This window comes from Sphaeramia orbicularis, chromosome 12 (assembly GCF_902148855.1).
Source record: "Sphaeramia orbicularis chromosome 12, fSphaOr1.1, whole genome shotgun sequence".
NCBI classification, from domain to species: Eukaryota; Metazoa; Chordata; class Actinopteri; order Kurtiformes; family Apogonidae; genus Sphaeramia; species Sphaeramia orbicularis.
The window spans coordinates 18,965,106-18,983,005 of NC_043968.1; the positions used below are offsets into that span (position 1 = coordinate 18,965,106).

The window sequence follows — 17,900 nt, forward strand, 5'->3', positions numbered from 1 at the left end:
AGTGACCACTATGCATGAAAGGGTTAATAACATAAATGATCCAGTGTTTCTACTTACATGAAACTACTTTTGAACGTTTTAACACACATGGTGGTTATTTAATGTGTATTTAACATATATGGTGGATATTTAATGTGTATTTAACACGTGGTGGATATTTAATGTGTATTTAACACATATGGTAGATATTTAATGTGTATTTAACACATATGGTGGATATTTAATGTGTATTTAACATATATGGTGGATATTTAATGTGATTTAACACATATGGTGGATATTTAATGTATATTTAACATATATGGTGGATATTTAATGTGTATTTAACATATGTGGTGGATATTTAATGTGTATTTAACATATATGGTGGATATTTAATGTGTATTTAACATATATGGTGGATATTTAATGTGTATTTAACACATATGGTGAATATTTAATGTGTATTTAACACATATGGTGGATATTTAATGTGTATTTAACACATATGGTGGATATTTAATGTGTATTTAACATATATGGTGGATATTTAATAAGTATTTAACATATATGGTGGATATTTAATGTGTATTTAACAAATGTGGTGGATATTTAATGTGTATTTAACACATATGGTGGATATTTAATGTGTATTTAACACATATGGTGGATATTTAATGTGTATTTAACATATAGTGGATACTTAATGTGTATTTAACATATGGTGGATATTTAATGTGTATTTAACATATATGGTGGATATTTAATGTGTATTTAACATATGTGGTGGATATTTAATGTGTATTTAACACATGTGGTGGATATTTAATGTGTATTTAACACATATGGTGGATATTTAATGTGTATTTAACATATAGTGGATACTTAATGTGTATTTAACACATATGGTGGATATTTAATGTGTATTTAACATATATGGTGGATATTTAATGTGTATTTAACATATATGGTGGATGTTTAATGTGTATTTAACACATGTGGTGGATATTTAATGTGTATTTAACACATATGGTGGATATTTAATGTGTATTTAACATATAGTGGATACTTAATGTGTATTTAACATATGTGGTGGATATTTAATGTGTATTTAACATATGTGGTGGATATTTAATGTGTATTTAACACATATGGTGGATATTTAATGTGTATTTAACATATGTGGTGGATATTTAATGTGTATTTAACATATGTGGTGGATATTTAACGTGTATTTAATGGATCAAGTAGGATAAATAGAGGTTTGGGACCAGTGGACTTTGCATGTTTTTGGGACGAGGTGTCTGAACAGAGTAACAGCGCCTCCCTTTGGTGTTTTACTGGAACTGCACCAGTCTGTCACAATAAAATAAAACCAGTACACTGCTGCTGACTCGCCTGGGAACCTGTCGTGTGCAAAAACCCCGTCGTGGATGTGATAAATATTGAATGTTTTATTGTTGTCTGTGAATGTGAGACCAGTCCAGGGTGGACCAGACCAGGGTGAAGCCTTTACCACAGGGACCAGTAGCGGCTCCGGTCCAGACCCGCCCCTTTCCAGTCAGTTTGGACGCATTATCCTCCAGCTGGGTCCAAGATGACGGCCAGCACCAGGTACAAGAGCCGTGCACCCCGGTCAGGTAAGCACCCTCCCCCCCCTCCCTTCCTCCCTTCCCTCACACCGCCCCTGGCTCCCCGTGGGTCTTCCATTCAGCCCCGCACAGCTGTAAACATCGATCCACGAGTGTTTTGTGAATACACACTGTTGTGCTGTTTTCTCCCCCGCTCTGTCTTCCTGGAACCGACTGACCACGGCTGGCATCTGCTCCACTAACCGACTGCTGTATCCTGGAATGTGGCTTTTATGGCACAGATGATGGAGAGGTAAGATGAGGATGAGGATGAGGATGATGATGATGATGATGGTGACCTTTATTAATTACATCTTCATACTGTACCACCCAGTCTTTTGTCTCTTGCCTGTGACCTGGTCAGTCATGTCCAGCTGCCCTGTCTGTATTGAAATTTTAACCCTTTCATGCTCAGCGGTCACTCCAGTGGACAGTTACTCTACAGCTGTTCTTCTTGTATATTCATGGATTTTGTTGTTTTACTTGCATATCAACCAACACAGTGGATACTTATGCACCATCCCATAATACACTGCAATTCATACCATTACTGTAACATTCCTTCTTGATAGACCTGATCCGCAGCAACATATTTGAGTGTAAATCAATTGCTAGTTGTTATTAGACTGTAATTAACCCTTTCATGCATGAATTGTGAGAACCTTAATCAAGATTTATTTTCTTGAGTGTTTTTATTCCTCTTTAGGCATGAAAAAAAACAATGCGATTGAAAATTTTGTTATGAATCTATTTTTCATGGAGTTCCAAAAATGTCCATGCAGTTTGACACCATGCATTTGATTTTTGAAGCAAAAAACAAAACAAAACACGTATTTACTGATACATCACTTGGAAAACGATGAAATAATAAAAAAATAAATAAATGATTGCTTCTAATCTGTTTTCTCACATTTTAACACACTCTAATACTACTCATTACTAACCTCATGGAGATAATATGCAAAAAAACAACAACTATGTTTTGTAAAAAAAAAACAAAAACAAAAAACACTGTTTAATAATAATAACAAGCAATTGATTTTCATTCAAACATGTTACTGCAGATCAGATTTATCAAGAACAGTAAAGTTACAATAATAGTGTGAATTGGAACATGTGGGATGATGCATAAGTATTCGCTGTGTTGGCTGATATGGAACTAAAATAACAAATCCCATGAATATACAAGAGAACAACTGTAAAATAGCTGTCCACTGTAGTGACCCCTATCCATGAAAGGGTTAACAGTTTGTTTTTTTTTTAAGTTGTTGTGTTTTGTTGTTTTTTGCATATTATTTGAGTGAGTTATAACTGCTATTATAGTATGTTAAAATGTGAGAAAACATCAGATTAGCAACATTAAAAAACATTTATTTCATAGTTTTCACACCGTATGACAGTAAATGCATGTTTCTTCGCTTCAAAAATTAAACGTATTGTGTCCAGCTGAGTGGACATTTTTGTAACTTCATGAAAAATAGGTTCATAAAAAAAAAAAAAAAAAATTCAAACACATTGTTTTTTCATGCCTAAAGAGGAATAAAAACACTCAGGAAAAAAAAAATATTGATTAAGGTTCTCATAATTCATACATGAAAGGGTTAATGTCATTGTCTAGTGATAGTGAAGATAACATGTCATTAATCAAAAGGCATCCCTAGAAAAACATCACTATTATTCTGTCTCATGTCTGTTTCCTGTAGGTTATAATATCTGCTCACATCCTGTGGCAGGATCTGACCCTTTTTAATGTCCCAGTTTGTGAGATCAACCCAAAAAAACCACCATGTACTGCAGAACTGTACTCTGCACAACAGCACTGACCAAACATTTAGACCCAATAATGATGAAATGAGGCAGAAAAAATCCAGTATTTGCTGCAGCCATAAAAGACTTTCAAATTCTTGTATTTTTTTCCAATATTTTTTATTGGTATTTAAGTTTTATAATAACAGGTAAACAATATAAATAATAATATATTTAAAGAACATGAATCAAAACAACACAAACACCCATTTACACCATGTAGACTTCCACCAAATGATATATATAAATAACATACATATTTTTTCTTATGAAAATGTATACATATACGTAGAAATAAAAATAAAATACAGCAGTCATAATAATAAAAAATAAAATAGTAATAATTTGGATGTCATGTCCCTATTTTCCATAATGTTCATGTAAGATTCCCATAATTGTACAAATTTCTTCATTTTTCCTTTGGTAATATTAGTCTTTCCAGTCCGATGCACTCTGATAGTTCTTTTCTCCATTCCTTTATAGAAGGAATCAAATTCTCTTAACCCATAAAGACCCAAACAACCATGATGACCAAAACCATCTTCTAATCTAAACTGTTTATTACATGTTGATCTATTAATTCTATCAATACATGTAAATAATTGGTGTAAAATGCAGTTTATCATCTTTTCATGGTCATCAGATATGACCCATTTGGACGTTCAGAGGCTTCGTAGTGAATGTGGAAACACCGTCATCTTCTACAACATTGATTCACCAGTAAAACCCATGGAGTTTAATAAATGACAGTGGATGGACACACTTGTTCTATGTTCAATTAATGATATATTTGAATGAAAAAGTCCCTTTTTCTTCAGTTTTCTCTGTTTCTGATATAATAAAACACATCTTTAACCTGAGCTTTTATGAACATCTACATGATCTGATAGTTAACTATAGGAAAATACAGGATTTATACTGAAAAACACAAATTACAGAGGATAATATTATGATAAATGGTGATAAATCAATTATGAATGATTAAATAGACTGGAAAAATTCATTTGGAAACTTCTACAGATAAAACACTGGGTCTTTATGGGTTAAAAAATCACCACATGCTACGTTTACTTTTTTACCAGTTTTATAAGTTATGATCGAACAATATATGTTTTAATATTGTGTATTTTGATAATTATAAGACCCGTTAACAATATCAGCTAAAAGCAGACTGGAAATTCATTGTTCTGTTTAGTTCAATTCTGTTGTCCTTCACCCTTCAGGTAGTATTTCACAAAGGTTTAAAGATCATATACTTGCATGAGATCTGACATTTAAATAAAAAAATTAAAATGTGAACAATTTCAGATTGAAATTTTGGTAATCCCTTATTGGATGATCCTACAATGACAATAGAGGGAGGACGTCAAGGAACATCAACCAAGTGGATGTTGAGACTTTTTGCCTCAGCCACTCAGTAATTTGAATGACAAGCTTGAACAGGTTAATGTATTAGTAGAAGTACATTAGCAAAAAAAAAAACCTAAACAAAAAAACAAGTGGTGCCAGGCACAACAAACCCTGCCCCTCGCATGTATTGTAGCTTATTTTGGCATTGATCCAGCTGATGTCATCATGCCTATGCGTGTGCTGATGTCACCATATCAATTGTCTCTATAAATGTGCCAAGTTTGAAGTAAATTGAAACAAAATTGATGTTTTTATAGACATTTGAATTGTCGCACATTTGGTATGAATTCAACCAATAGTTTTGCTGCTAGAGTGTTAACAAACAAACAAAGAAACAAACAAACTGAACCAAAAACAATACCCCTTGCCTCCCCCAAAAATACATGTTAAAGTGGTTCTATGCAGTATTTATACGTCCATCTCTCAACGTCAGGGGGAAGTCATGTACCAGAGCACACTTCAGACTGCCAAAACCACCAGCAAATCAACACTGTGTATCCACGGACTGTATCACTAACTGAAGAAAGTATAAAGATGATTTTACACATATCTGTATTATTATCTTCAAACAAAAACTCATAAATGTTTAAAATAACCCTGTGTCTTCCTCAGCTGATAGTTTCCATTATAGCTCTGTTAGCTTAGCTCTGGTTTTAGACAGAAAACACCATAAACTTAGCCTGGCCAGTCATCCAGTTTTCTCTGTGTTTTCAATGCCGACAAAACAGTCTGGAATTGGGCCAATCGTTGTGAAATATGCACGATCTATTCTATACCGGCCAATCACAAGTCTGGGGGGCAGGTATTTCACAATGCATCATACTCACCCACTTCTTTTTGTCGTGAGTCAAAGTTAGTTCCGAGTTCACAAATCCCTTTACAACTGTAGCCAGTTGCTTGATTCAAAAATAAGGATTGAAATACAGATTACATCATGTTTAATATAGAAATCCAAACTGTATGTATGTATACATCATGTTTTGTTAAATGAACGAATAAATTACTGACTAACTAACTGCATTAAGTTTCTCTGACAAAAGCATCATGTCTGTCTCATCTGTGATTGGTTTACTCGGCACCTGTTAGTCCCGCCTTCATATTTGGATTCCAGTTGGATTTCTCATTGAGAAAGACGGATGGCTGGCCAGACTACAATAAAACCAAAAATAGGACCAATGGCCCTGTAGCTTACCGGCCAAATGAAAAGCTTTGGCAAGTGTATCCACATGCCATTTATTATCACCCAGTTATGTGTCTTTATTATATTACAGAAATAGCCCATGTTTTGCTCATATTCCAATCAGATCTGTAAAAAATGCAAATTCCAACTTGATATCATTGATACTGATTTATTGTATCAATCCACTTCCTATGTGTTATAAGGGGAACATTTTTCAAAAGCACACCAAATCCAGAATCAGATCCAGATCCAAATAATTTCAAAACCTTGTACTGACATCATCATAAAGAAGCTGTATACCAAGTTTGAAGTCAATCAGAAGTGTAGTTTGGGAGAAGAAGATGATTGAAATTTTTTCCCCACAAGAGTCCATGTTAAATTTTCCGTAAGTTCCCGGATCCAGAAGAAGATCCTGATCAGCATGTGGACATTATGTTTTGGTCATCTCCCCATCAGGGCTGGACTGTAGAAATTTACACTTGATATCATTTATATTTACTGAGTTATTGCATCCATCCACTTCCTATCTCTTATAATGGGAAAATTTTTCGAAGTCACACCAAATCCAGAATCAGATCCGGATCCAAATAATTTCACTAACTTTTGTTGACATCATCATAAAGAAGCTGTATACCAAGTTTGAAGTCAATCGGAATTGTAGTTTTGGAGAAGAAAAAGACGATTGAAATTTTTGTAACGGACGACAGACGACGCATGATGACAATAGCTTACGGCGTGTCGGCCGGTAAGCTAAAAATCACTTTTTTTCTGTATAGTTTGTATTGTCAACAGCTGTACTAAAGATCTGTTTGGAATCGTCCAAACAAGGTCAGAACTGTCACAGTTTAGTCTGAACTGTGGATCAGCAAATGATGGCCTTAGCAAGGATAATAACATCCCATAATAACTTTATAACTTCATAAACCTCATAATCAAACTCACCTGTGTAGAGGAAACGCTGTGATTTCAACATGAAACTCCAGTGGTGAAAACAACAGTAGTGCTTCCGCTTTTATCACTTTGTCATTTTCTTTGACTTTCAAGGTTGTTTCTTTATGGTTCTCATCCCATATTATTACTTTCTGTCCTTGTAGTCAAAGGCCTGGTGGTGTTAGCGTTCCTCACCATGGGAAACCAGCAGAGTAACTCACTACTCCCTCTAGTGGACACATTGGAATGAACAGATTCATAATCTGATACATTGGGATGTTTGGCAGAACTTCACAAATCTACTGTATAAACACTCTAATGATGATTTTGGGTGATTTAACCTTTTCATGCATACGGATCACTACAGTGGACAGCTATTCTCCAGCTGCTCTCTTGTATATTCATGGATTTTGTTGTTTTAGTTCCATATCAGCCGACAGAGTGGACACTTATGCATCATCCCAAACACTGCAGTTCATATCATTACTGTAACTTTGTTGTTGTAGAAAAAACTTTGGTGTTCTAGATAAACCTAATCTGCAGTAACATGTTTGAGTGTAAGTCAATTGCTAATTATTAGGCTATTAGACCGGAATTAACAGTTTTCTTGAACAAAAAGTTTTCTTTTTTTTTTTGCATATTATCTCCATGAATTGAGTAACAGCTAGTGTTAGAGTATGTTAAAATGTGAGAAAATGGCATTAGCAGCATTAAAACTGTTTTTATTTCATATTTTTCACACAGTATATCACTTTCTGATGATGGGTTTTAATACATGTTCCTTTGCTTCAAAAATTAAACACATAGTGTCCAGCTGAGTGGACATTTTTGTAACTCCATGAAAAACAGGGTCGTAAAAAAATTCAGTTGCATTGTTTTTTTTCATGCCTAAAGAGGGAAAAAATCACTCAAGAAAAAAATATTGACTAAGGTTCTTATAATTGATGCATGAAAGGGTTAAACAAAAAACAGGATTATATCCTCCTGAGACCCAGCAATGCATTTTTGTCATCTGTAGTGGACAAGAGTTTCACAGCTTTACTTTAAAATAAAAAATGACATAATGTCCACTGAAAAGGACATTATATTTTTTTTAAAAATGTATCTGGAAAAACTGTTGCATCATGCTGTTTCCAGTTAAGGCAATTTTTTAATGTAAAATGGCGAAAATGTTTACTTACTGGGTGTCAGGAGGTTATGGTAGAAATACAACATGCAGCCCCTTAATTTGTACTTGTAATCAGTAACATGTACTTGTAATCTACCAGTAGCTTTGGATGGTTTGAGGGAATGAAGGTTTGAGTAACAGATGGAGATATTGAACTCATTCTGGCTTTTGCTTTATCTCTGCAGCATCTTTAGAAGAGGGTGAGAGGAGATAGATGCCAAATCCACATTACTCTCACACACACACACACACACACACACACACACACACACACACACACACACACACACACACACACACACACAGATACTTCAGTAAATAAACTGAAACACCTTGAGCTGATACTTACAGTTTCTCCTCAGTGCCTTCACTCTAACTGTCTTTATTTTAAGATACATATCCTAAACTCCCGGGAGCAGTTTCATAATGTCTGCCTTCATCCTGTTTCACACTTTTTGTTTCTTTCATGTCATGTTGGAAGGCAGTGAGGCTGGTTCTGACTCAGAGCAGTGGACACAGACACAGCATGGTGTTAACCAGCAGTCTGGAATTGTGTATTTTTGTGATTCGTGTGTAGGTGTGACTTGCAAAAGCATCTACAGACAAAATGTCAATATGGAAGTAATACTGAAACTAAAGACACACACTTGAACACATCCCACCCCCACACACCCCCTCTACGTACACAGCTCCTTAGTCACTCCCTAAGCAGACACGCTAATGCACTCTACATTAGATTTGGTATTAAAAGCTTGCTGTACCTGACCTGCACTTTTGCTCTGTCCTCAAGAGGAAGAACAGTTTGGAAAAATCAAAACATGATGGAGGAGATGTGCTTTTATTTCACCACTGTACTTCATTCTCTAGTGTGCTTCTTCTCATCACAGGCCATCTGCCTCCTCTGTGCCTCCGTTTTGTTCCATTTCTCTGCTCTTCTCCATCCTCGTGTGTCCTCTTTTTCTTGGTGGACATGATGGTGCATGTGCCTCTGCATTGTGTGGTGCCGTGTGCATGCTCCCCCAGTCTCATGTGCCTGCCATACTGTGTTATGAACACTCGGTGAACCTCGGGGCATGCTCTCAGACGCTCTGCCTCCATCTTTTTACCACTTAAATAAACCATGAACGGAATCATGGGAATGTCCTACTAACACAACAACTGCAGAAGTCGTCGCCCAATGGGCTCAGACGTAGATGCATTCACTGACTGTGCACCATCACTGCCACTGAGCTTATATCTGTGTGTTTCTAGGAAAAAGATTATGTTGGTTTTGCCACGCTGCCCAACCAAGTGCACAGGAAATCTGTGAAAAAAGGATTCGACTTCACCCTCATGGTTGCAGGTGAGCGAGGGGGGGTGGGTGGGTGGGGGGTGGCACCACTACTTCTTGATTACAGTTTTAGATTTCTTTTAGTATGGGGTCAGTTTTGATTGATGATTGGTTTATTCTGAGCTTGTGCACTCTATGTACAATTCAATTTCACAATAAGACAGAGATCATATGACATCCACATATTATATACACATCATTATGTATATACAAATATACATAAATATATACAATAATTCACTATTAACCCATAAAGATCCAGTGTTACTTTTCCGGCAGTTCCCAAATAAATTGTTCTCTCTATTTAACCTTTCTTAAGCAATTTATCACCATTCATTATAATATTATCCTCTGTATTTTGCATTTCTTCAATAAACATCAGGTATTTTACCACATTTAATTCACTGATCGTGTAGATTTTAATAAAACCTCAGATTGAAGTTAATTGTCATAATATCAGAAACAGAGAAAAATGAAGAAAATATGACTTTTTCAACAAAATTTATCACTAATAACATAATCCGAGTGTGTCCATCCACTGTCATTGATCCAACTCCATGGATTGTACTGGTGAATCACTGTTGTAGAAGATGACTGTGTTTCCAAGTTCATTACGGAGCCTCTGACAACAGACGACAAACTGTATTTTACACCAATTATTTACACGGATTGATAGGAATAATGGATCAGAAGTTATTAAACATTTTACATTGGTAGATGATTTTGGTTGTCAGTGGTTGTTTGAGTCTTTATGGGTTAATATACACCCCTAGTAACCTGAAAGGGAGTGAGAATAAGTAAAACTTATTTATTCCTACCTTCAGTTTCACTTTTACATTGTATGGTTGCAGCTGTATCAGAGAAATTAGTTTTAAATATGCATTAGTAAATATTGCCAATGAGTAAAGTAAAAATAAATAAATAAATAAGAGAAAACAAAACACACACACATGAAAAAAAAAACAGTAATGACTTTATAATGACCAAGTGAGAGAAAAAATATTATGATTTAAATAAATCTGCCATTAAACTGCAAATTTTCTGCTTATTCTTTTTTTTTTTTACAAGTGAAAACATTCTGCTTCTCTTTGTCTTAGTATATTACTCTCACTCTTGTTTACTTGTTGAGATTTTGAATGAATTGGGTCAAATTTGACTTAAAGTCCCTGTTAATTCAGATTAAATGTTGAGCTGTTTTTATCTGGTACTATATGACAGTAATATGGTCCTGAAAAAAAAAAACAAAAAACACTATGGAGGTTTTGTCAATACACAATTTTATACAAAAATACAACCTCCTGTCACCAGTATTTTAAAGGATTCTGGGATATAAAGATATTGAATAAATAAAGATGTTACCCATGGCTTTAGTCATTAAGTTATTTTATTTTATTTTATTTTATTCTATTTTATCTTCCATCCATCCATTCTCTTCCGCTTATCCGGGGCCGGGTCGCGGGGGTAACAGTCTAAGCAGGGATGCCCAGACTTCCCTCTCCCCAGACACCTCCTCCAGCTCTTCCGGGGGGATCCCGAGGCGTTCCCAGGCCAGCCGAGAGACATAGTCTCTCCAACGTGTCCTGGGTCTTCCCCGAGGTCTCCTCCCGGTGGGACATGCCCGGAACACCTCCCCAGGGAGGCGTCCAGGAGGCATCCGAAACAGATGCCCGAGCCACCTCAGCTGGCCCCTCTCGACGCGGAGGAGCAGCGGCTCTACTCCGAGCTCCTCCCTGGTGACTGAGCTCCTCACCCTATCCCTAAGGGTGCGCCCAGCCACCCGACGGAGGAAACTCATTTCGACCGCTTGTATCCGGGATCTTGTCCTTTCGGTCATGACCCAAAGCTCATGACCATAGGTGAGGGTAGGAACGTAGATTGACCGGTAAATCGAGAGCTTCGCCTCTCGGCTCAGCTCCTTCTTTACCACAACCGACCGGTACAGCGACTGCATCACTGCAGACGCTGCACCAATCCGTCTGTCAATCTCACGCTCCATCCTTCCCTCACTCGTGAACAAGACCCCGAGATACTTAAACTCCTCCACTTGGGGCAAAGACTCCCCACCGACCCGGAGAGGGCAAACCACCTTTTTCCGGTCGAGAACCATGGCCTCGGATTTGGAGGTGCTGATCCTCATCCCGCTCGCTTCACACTCGGCTGCAAACCGCCCCAGTGCACGCTGAAGGTCCAGGTTCGATGAGGCCAACAGGACAACATCATCTGCAAAAAGCAGAGATGAAATCCTGTGGTCCCCAAACCGGACCCCCTCCGGCCCTTGGCTGCGCCTAGAAATTCTGTCCATAAAAATTATGAACAGAACCGGTGACAAAGGGCAGCCCTGCCGGAGTCCAACATGCACCTGGAACAGGTCTGACTTACTGCCGGCAATGCGAACCAGGCTCCTGCTTCGGTCATACAAGGACCGGACTGCCCTTAGCAAAGGGCCCCGGACCCCATACTCCCGAAGCACCCCCCACAAGATACCACGAGGGACACGGTCGAACGCCTTCTCCAGATCCACAAAACACATGTGGACTGGTTGGGCGAACTCCCATGAACCCTCGAGCACCCGATGGAGAGTATAGAGCTGGTCCAGCGTTCCACGACCAGGACGAAAACCGCATTGTTCCTCCTGGATCCGAGGTTCGACTATCGGTCGGATCCTCCTCTCCAGTACCCTGGAATAGACTTTCCCCGGGAGGCTGAGGAGTGTGATCCCCCTATAGTTGGAGCACATCCTCCGGTCCCCTTTCTTAAAAAGGGGAACCACCACCCCGGTCTGCCAATCCAGAGGTACTGTCCCCGACCGCCACGCAATGTTACAGAGACGTGTCAACCAAGACAGTCCCTGCACATCCAGAGACTTAAGGTACTCAGGGCGAATCTCATCCACCCCCGGTGCCCTGCCACCGAGGAGCTTGCCAACCACCTCGGTGACTTCAGCTTGGGTGATGGACGAGTCCACCTCTGAGACCTCAGCCTCTACTTCTTCTATGGAAGACGTGGCAGTGGGATTGAGGAGATCCTCGAAGTATTCCTTCCACCGCCCGACAACATCCCCAGTCGAGGTCAGCAGCTCCCCACTTCCACTGTAAACAGTGTTGGTGGCGCACTGCTTTCCCCTCCTGAGGCGCCGGATGGTTTGCCAGAATTTCCTCGAGGCCGACCGATAGTCCTCCTCCATGGCCTCCCCAAACTCCACCCAGGCCCGAGTTTTTGCCTCCACAACCGCCTGGGCTGCAGCACGCTTGGCCTTCCGGTACCCATCAGCTGCCTCGGGAGTCCCACGGGCCAACAAGGCCCGATAAGACTCCTTCTTCAGCTTGACGGCATCCCTTACTTCCGGGGTCCACCACCGGGTTCGGGGATTGCCGCCACGACAGGCACCGGAGACCTTGCGACCACAGCTCCGAGCAGCCCGCTTCGACAATGGAGGTGGAGAACATGGTCCACTCGGACTCAATGTCCCCAACCTCCCCCGGGATCTGGGAGAAGCTCTCCCGGAGGTGGGAGTTGAAGACCACACTGACATCGGGTTCCGCCAGACGTTCCCAACAGACCCTCACAACACGTTTGGGCCTGCCGAGTCGGTCCGGTTTCCTCCTTCGCCAGCGGATCCAACTCACCACCAGGTGGTGATCGGTTGACAGCTCTGCCCCTCTCTTCACCCGAGTGTCCAAAACACGCGGCCGGAGGTCTGATGATACGACAATGAAGTCGATCATCGACCTCCGGCCTAGGGTGTCCTGGTGCCAAGTGCACTTATGGACATCCCTGTGTTGGAACATGGTGTTTGTTATGGACAAACTGTGACTAGCACAGAAGTCCAGTAACAGAACACCACTCGGGTTCAGATCAGGGAGGCCGTTCCTCCCCATCACCCCCCTCCAGGTCTCACTGTCGTTGCCCACGTGGGCATTGAAGTCGCCCAGGAGAACAATGGAGTCCCCAGTCGGAGCACCATCCAGCACCCCTCCCAGAGACTCCAAGAAGGCCGGGTACTCTGCACTGCTGTTCGGCCCGTAGGCCGAAACAACAGTGAGGCACCTGTCCCCAACCCGAAGGCGTAGGGACGCGACCCTCTCGTTCACCGGGGTGAACTCCAACACATGGCGGCTGAGCTGAGGGGCTATGAGTAAGCCCACACCAGCCCGCCGCCTCTCACCGCGGGCAACGCCAGAGAAGTGGAGAGTCCAGCCCCTTTCGAGGGGTTGGGTTCCAGAGCCCAAGCTATGTGTGGAGGTGAGCCCGACTATATCTAGACGGTATCTCTCAACCTCCCTCACAAGCTCTGGCTCCTTCCCCCCCAGCGAAGTGACATTCCATGTCCCAAGAGCTAGACTCCGTGTCCGGGGATCGGGTTGTCGGGCTCCCTGCCTTCGACTGTCACCCAATCCACACTGCACCCGGCCCCTATGATTCCCTCGATGGGTGGTGAGTCCGTCGGAGGGTGGGCCCACGTCGCTCTTTCGGGCTGGGCCCGGCCGGACCCCGTGGGCATAGGCCCGACCACCAGGCGCTCGCATACGAGCCCCAACCCCAGGCCTGGCTCCAGGGTGGGGCCCCGGCTGCGCCGTACCGGGCGACGTCACGTTTTTTAGATGTTTCTTGTTCATAAGGGCTTCTGAACTGCTCTTAGTCTGGCCCGTCACCCAGGACCTGTTTGCCTTGGGAGACCCTACCAGGGGCATAAAGCCCCCGACAACATAGCTCCTGGGATCATTCGGGCACACAAACTCCCCCACCACGATAAGGTGGCAGTTCAAGGGGGAGTATTTTATCTTATTTTATCTTATTTTATTTTATTTTATTCTGTTTTATTTTATTTTATTTTATTTTATTTTATTTTATTTTATTTTATTTCATTTTATTTTATTTTATTTTATTTTATTTCATTTTATTTTATTTTAATGGCTGGAACCCAAGTTTATCTAAAGGATAAGAAAATATGGTCCATTAGCACCATATATTACATGGTTTTAACAAAAGAAAAACATATATTTAATTGTTATATTTTACCACACATTGTTACAAACCTAGAACACATTTGATTGTCATATAATGGAGACAGGAAGTATGTTTCATACATGCATGAAATAAATTGTGTTTTTGCTACCAGTTGTGTAGAGACTGGTATTTTTACTGGTACGTCCTTGAAAGAGATTTTGCATCTAATGAAATACTTACTCGACTTATGAGCTGGTTCATAGTTACTGGCCGTTATGGGTCTTTTTAGGAGGGGTGGTCTCGTTACATTCCTCTTTTTACAGGAAACATGTAAAACCAAAGTCAGCACTGTGCTACCCTTTACATGGGGACTTTATCGCGACACCTCCACCCATTCTCAATTTACATGAAAGCTGCAATAAAACGCACATCTGCTCTGTTAAAGTCTATGTTAATGAGGACTTCATATAGACCTCAACCCCCTGTAACATGTTTTGGAAATGAACACAGTATAATGTCAGGAGAACATGTTCAGTCCTGAAAGCAAAAAAAAAAAAAAAAAAAAAAAAAAAAAAAAAAAACAGACAAATTGATTTTTTTTGGTAAATTCAATTTGTACCATCGATGTGATATATGAGTCAAGTGAAATCTCCAAAGGTGAGTCTGAGTCTGGATGCTCAAATTAGATCACAGACTGACCTGGATGTGTCTGGACGTTGGTGAACTACACTTCTGCTTTATGGAGAACTTGCTTTTACTCAGCACTTTGTAAAAAGAAATATTTCACTTGTATTATTTATTGAATTAAACAAATGTCATCTGTCTTATATGACCTGGGCAAAACTAAAAAAAACTGAAAGTAAACCCATGATAAAATTTTCTTAAAGGTAATTTCTGATAAAAAAAAAAAAAAAAAAAAAGGACACAAATATCATTAAACCCACAGTAACTATAGTCTGTTAGATGAAGAGAATAATAAAGTGAATATTTCTTTTCATCATTACTCACTGAAACATCAAGGACTATCTCTTTGGAACAATCTGTTCTGCGCTTATTCTTCTTTAAAACAAGTGAAGAAGATTATGGAATTAATAGTACCTCATATATTTTCCTTGAGGAACAACAAGTACAAGATTCTGTCTACGTCAGCTGCATTGCCGTTTTATTTTTCCGCTTATATGTTATTTTGATTTAAGTGTTTTGATTCCTTTCTGTGTTTTTTTTTTATATGGGGAGGTTATGTATGAGCCATTTTAACATTTGTGTCATCTTGTTTGTGTATCTGCAAATAAACTAAATTAATATTTTTCTGGTGATCCTTGCTTTATGGTTGCATTTGAGGAGCAACCGTGGCCTCAAAAATTGAAGAAGCAACTTTTAACTGAGAGGTTACCGGTTCAATTTTTCATATCAGCACAGAAATTGTTGGCTAATGTGCCCTTGAGCAAGCCACTAAACCTCTCATTTGGACCTGTAATGGCAGCCTAGGTTACAACATGTGGTGTTGTTGTGCACGTCCGACTATTGATGGGTTTAAAAAAGAGGTTCAGTTTCAGTGTGTGTTGCATTTAAAATATATATCCTATATTTACATTACAGACAACTCAGATGTAGCTGTGACTGATGAGTTACATTGTTGTGTAAGTGATTGATGGTTTATCATTTTACCAGCTGCAGCTTTCGATTATTTTTCTAATCGATTAATCTATTGATTATTTTCTTCGATTTGATTCGATTAAACGATTATTTGAATAGGCGAAATAAACAGTAAAAATGTGAAAAGAGACATGTCTGGAAATGACAACTTGCCCTTTATTCCAGAACCATCTTAAACAATAACCCCAAAAAGTATAAAAGTAAAAAAGTAAAAGGATATATTAAACAATCTATACAGAAATAAAAGCAATAACAACAGCATAAAAGTGTATATAAAATTATCTATCTATCTATCTATCTATCTATCTATCTATCTATCTATCTATCTATCTATCTATCTATCTATCTATCTATCTATCTATCTATCTATCTATCTATCTATCTATCTATCTATCTATCTATCTATCTATCTATCTATCCGACCACAATGAACATTTGACAGATAAACAGTACCACAGTGCTTCAGTTTCAGCTCCACAGTTTGTCATGTCTTTTATGTATTGTGATTGTCTCTTTCAACTCACCATATATCTTTTATTAGTAAGTTTTTATTTTTTATTTTTATCAATTACTAGAAATTTCAGGCAACCTCAAGTAGGGTCCCGACCCCAAGGTTAAAAGACACTGATCTAATTTATTCTTAGCTACTTATACTCTGCATTAATTTATTTATTGATTTTTGATGTGGTATGACTGTTTTTGTCGAGCGGTGACCGCATTTTGGATTTTGAATTTCCCCTTGGGGATTAATAAAGTAAATCTGTCTGTCTGTCTGTCTGTCTATCTATCTGTCCGTCCATCCGTCCATCCATCCATTTATTCATTCATTTATTTTGCTGTCTCCTAGATCTGACATCTCTCCACAAACCCATGAGTCCAAGCTGTTTCAGAATGAGCTACTAAAAATGCGTGTCACTCTGTGTTCCAGGTGAATCCGGCCTTGGTAAATCCACTTTGGTAAACAGCCTCTTCCTCACTGATCTGCATAAAGACCGAAAACTGCTCAATGCTGAGGGTGAGTCACCACCGAATCAGATATCGCTAGAAAGAACAGACGTTGAGAGACAGACGTTGTTAATAAGGCATTAATGTGTTATTTGTCTCTGCCCTGAAGAGCGAATCAGTCAGACGGTGGAGATCACAAAGCACACGGTGGACATCGAGGAGAAGGGGGTGAAGCTCAAGCTGACAATAGTAGACACCCCGGGGTTTGGAGATGCTGTGAACAACACAGAGTGGTAAGAGTCCCCTTTGTATCCTGACATCCAGTCAGTGACAGCAGCACTGGATTAAAAGCTGTAATAGTGAATAACGGTCGACTGGGGGGAGGTTTCCGCAGATTCCTGCTTCACACCATTTACGTGACCCTGCCTTTTTCAGCTCAGTCTCACTCTCTTCTTTTCCTGTCAGCATTTTCACCCACATAGACATAAAAACTCTGCTTCTGCTATTCAACATGAAGATAAAATAAGAACAAACTGCTGCTTTGCTCAACACTGTCTCTTTACAATATTAGCTCTTTAGGCGACAGTCCTCATTCTCAGTCCTGATGGATCTGTCTGTTAACCCTTTAACTCAGTGTTTTTCAACCTTGGGGTCGGGACCCCACGTGGGGTCGCCTGGAATTCAAATGGGGTCACCTGAAATTTCTAATAATTGATAAAAATAATAATAAAAACGTACTAATAAACAATATATGGTGAGTTGAGAGAGACAGTCCCAATACATAAAAGACATGAGAAAGTGTGAAGCTGAAACTGAAGCACTGTGGTACTGTTTATCTTTCAAATGTTCATTGTGGTCGGTTTCAGATGCTGCAGCTCTTTCATAATTCATAGTTTGAGTTATTGTTTGTTCAGTATT

At 39.5% G+C, this 17,900-nt stretch overlaps 1 protein-coding gene across 1 annotated transcript in view; it reads left to right on the forward strand.

Annotated features, from left to right (window-relative positions):
* Positions 1–1,348: 1,348 nt before the first annotated feature.
* Positions 1,349–17,900, forward strand: part of LOC115430758 (septin-5-like) — a 35,248-nt gene continuing 18,696 nt past the window's right edge. The window contains exons 1-5 of the mRNA XM_030150948.1: positions 1,349–1,619; positions 1,853–1,863; positions 9,356–9,446; positions 16,966–17,052; positions 17,152–17,275. Coding sequence (XP_030006808.1) covers positions 1,577–1,619; positions 1,853–1,863; positions 9,356–9,446; positions 16,966–17,052; positions 17,152–17,275 — 356 coding nt within the window. The 5' untranslated portion in view covers positions 1,349–1,576. The remainder of the gene's footprint in view (positions 1,620–1,852; positions 1,864–9,355; positions 9,447–16,965; positions 17,053–17,151; positions 17,276–17,900) is intronic.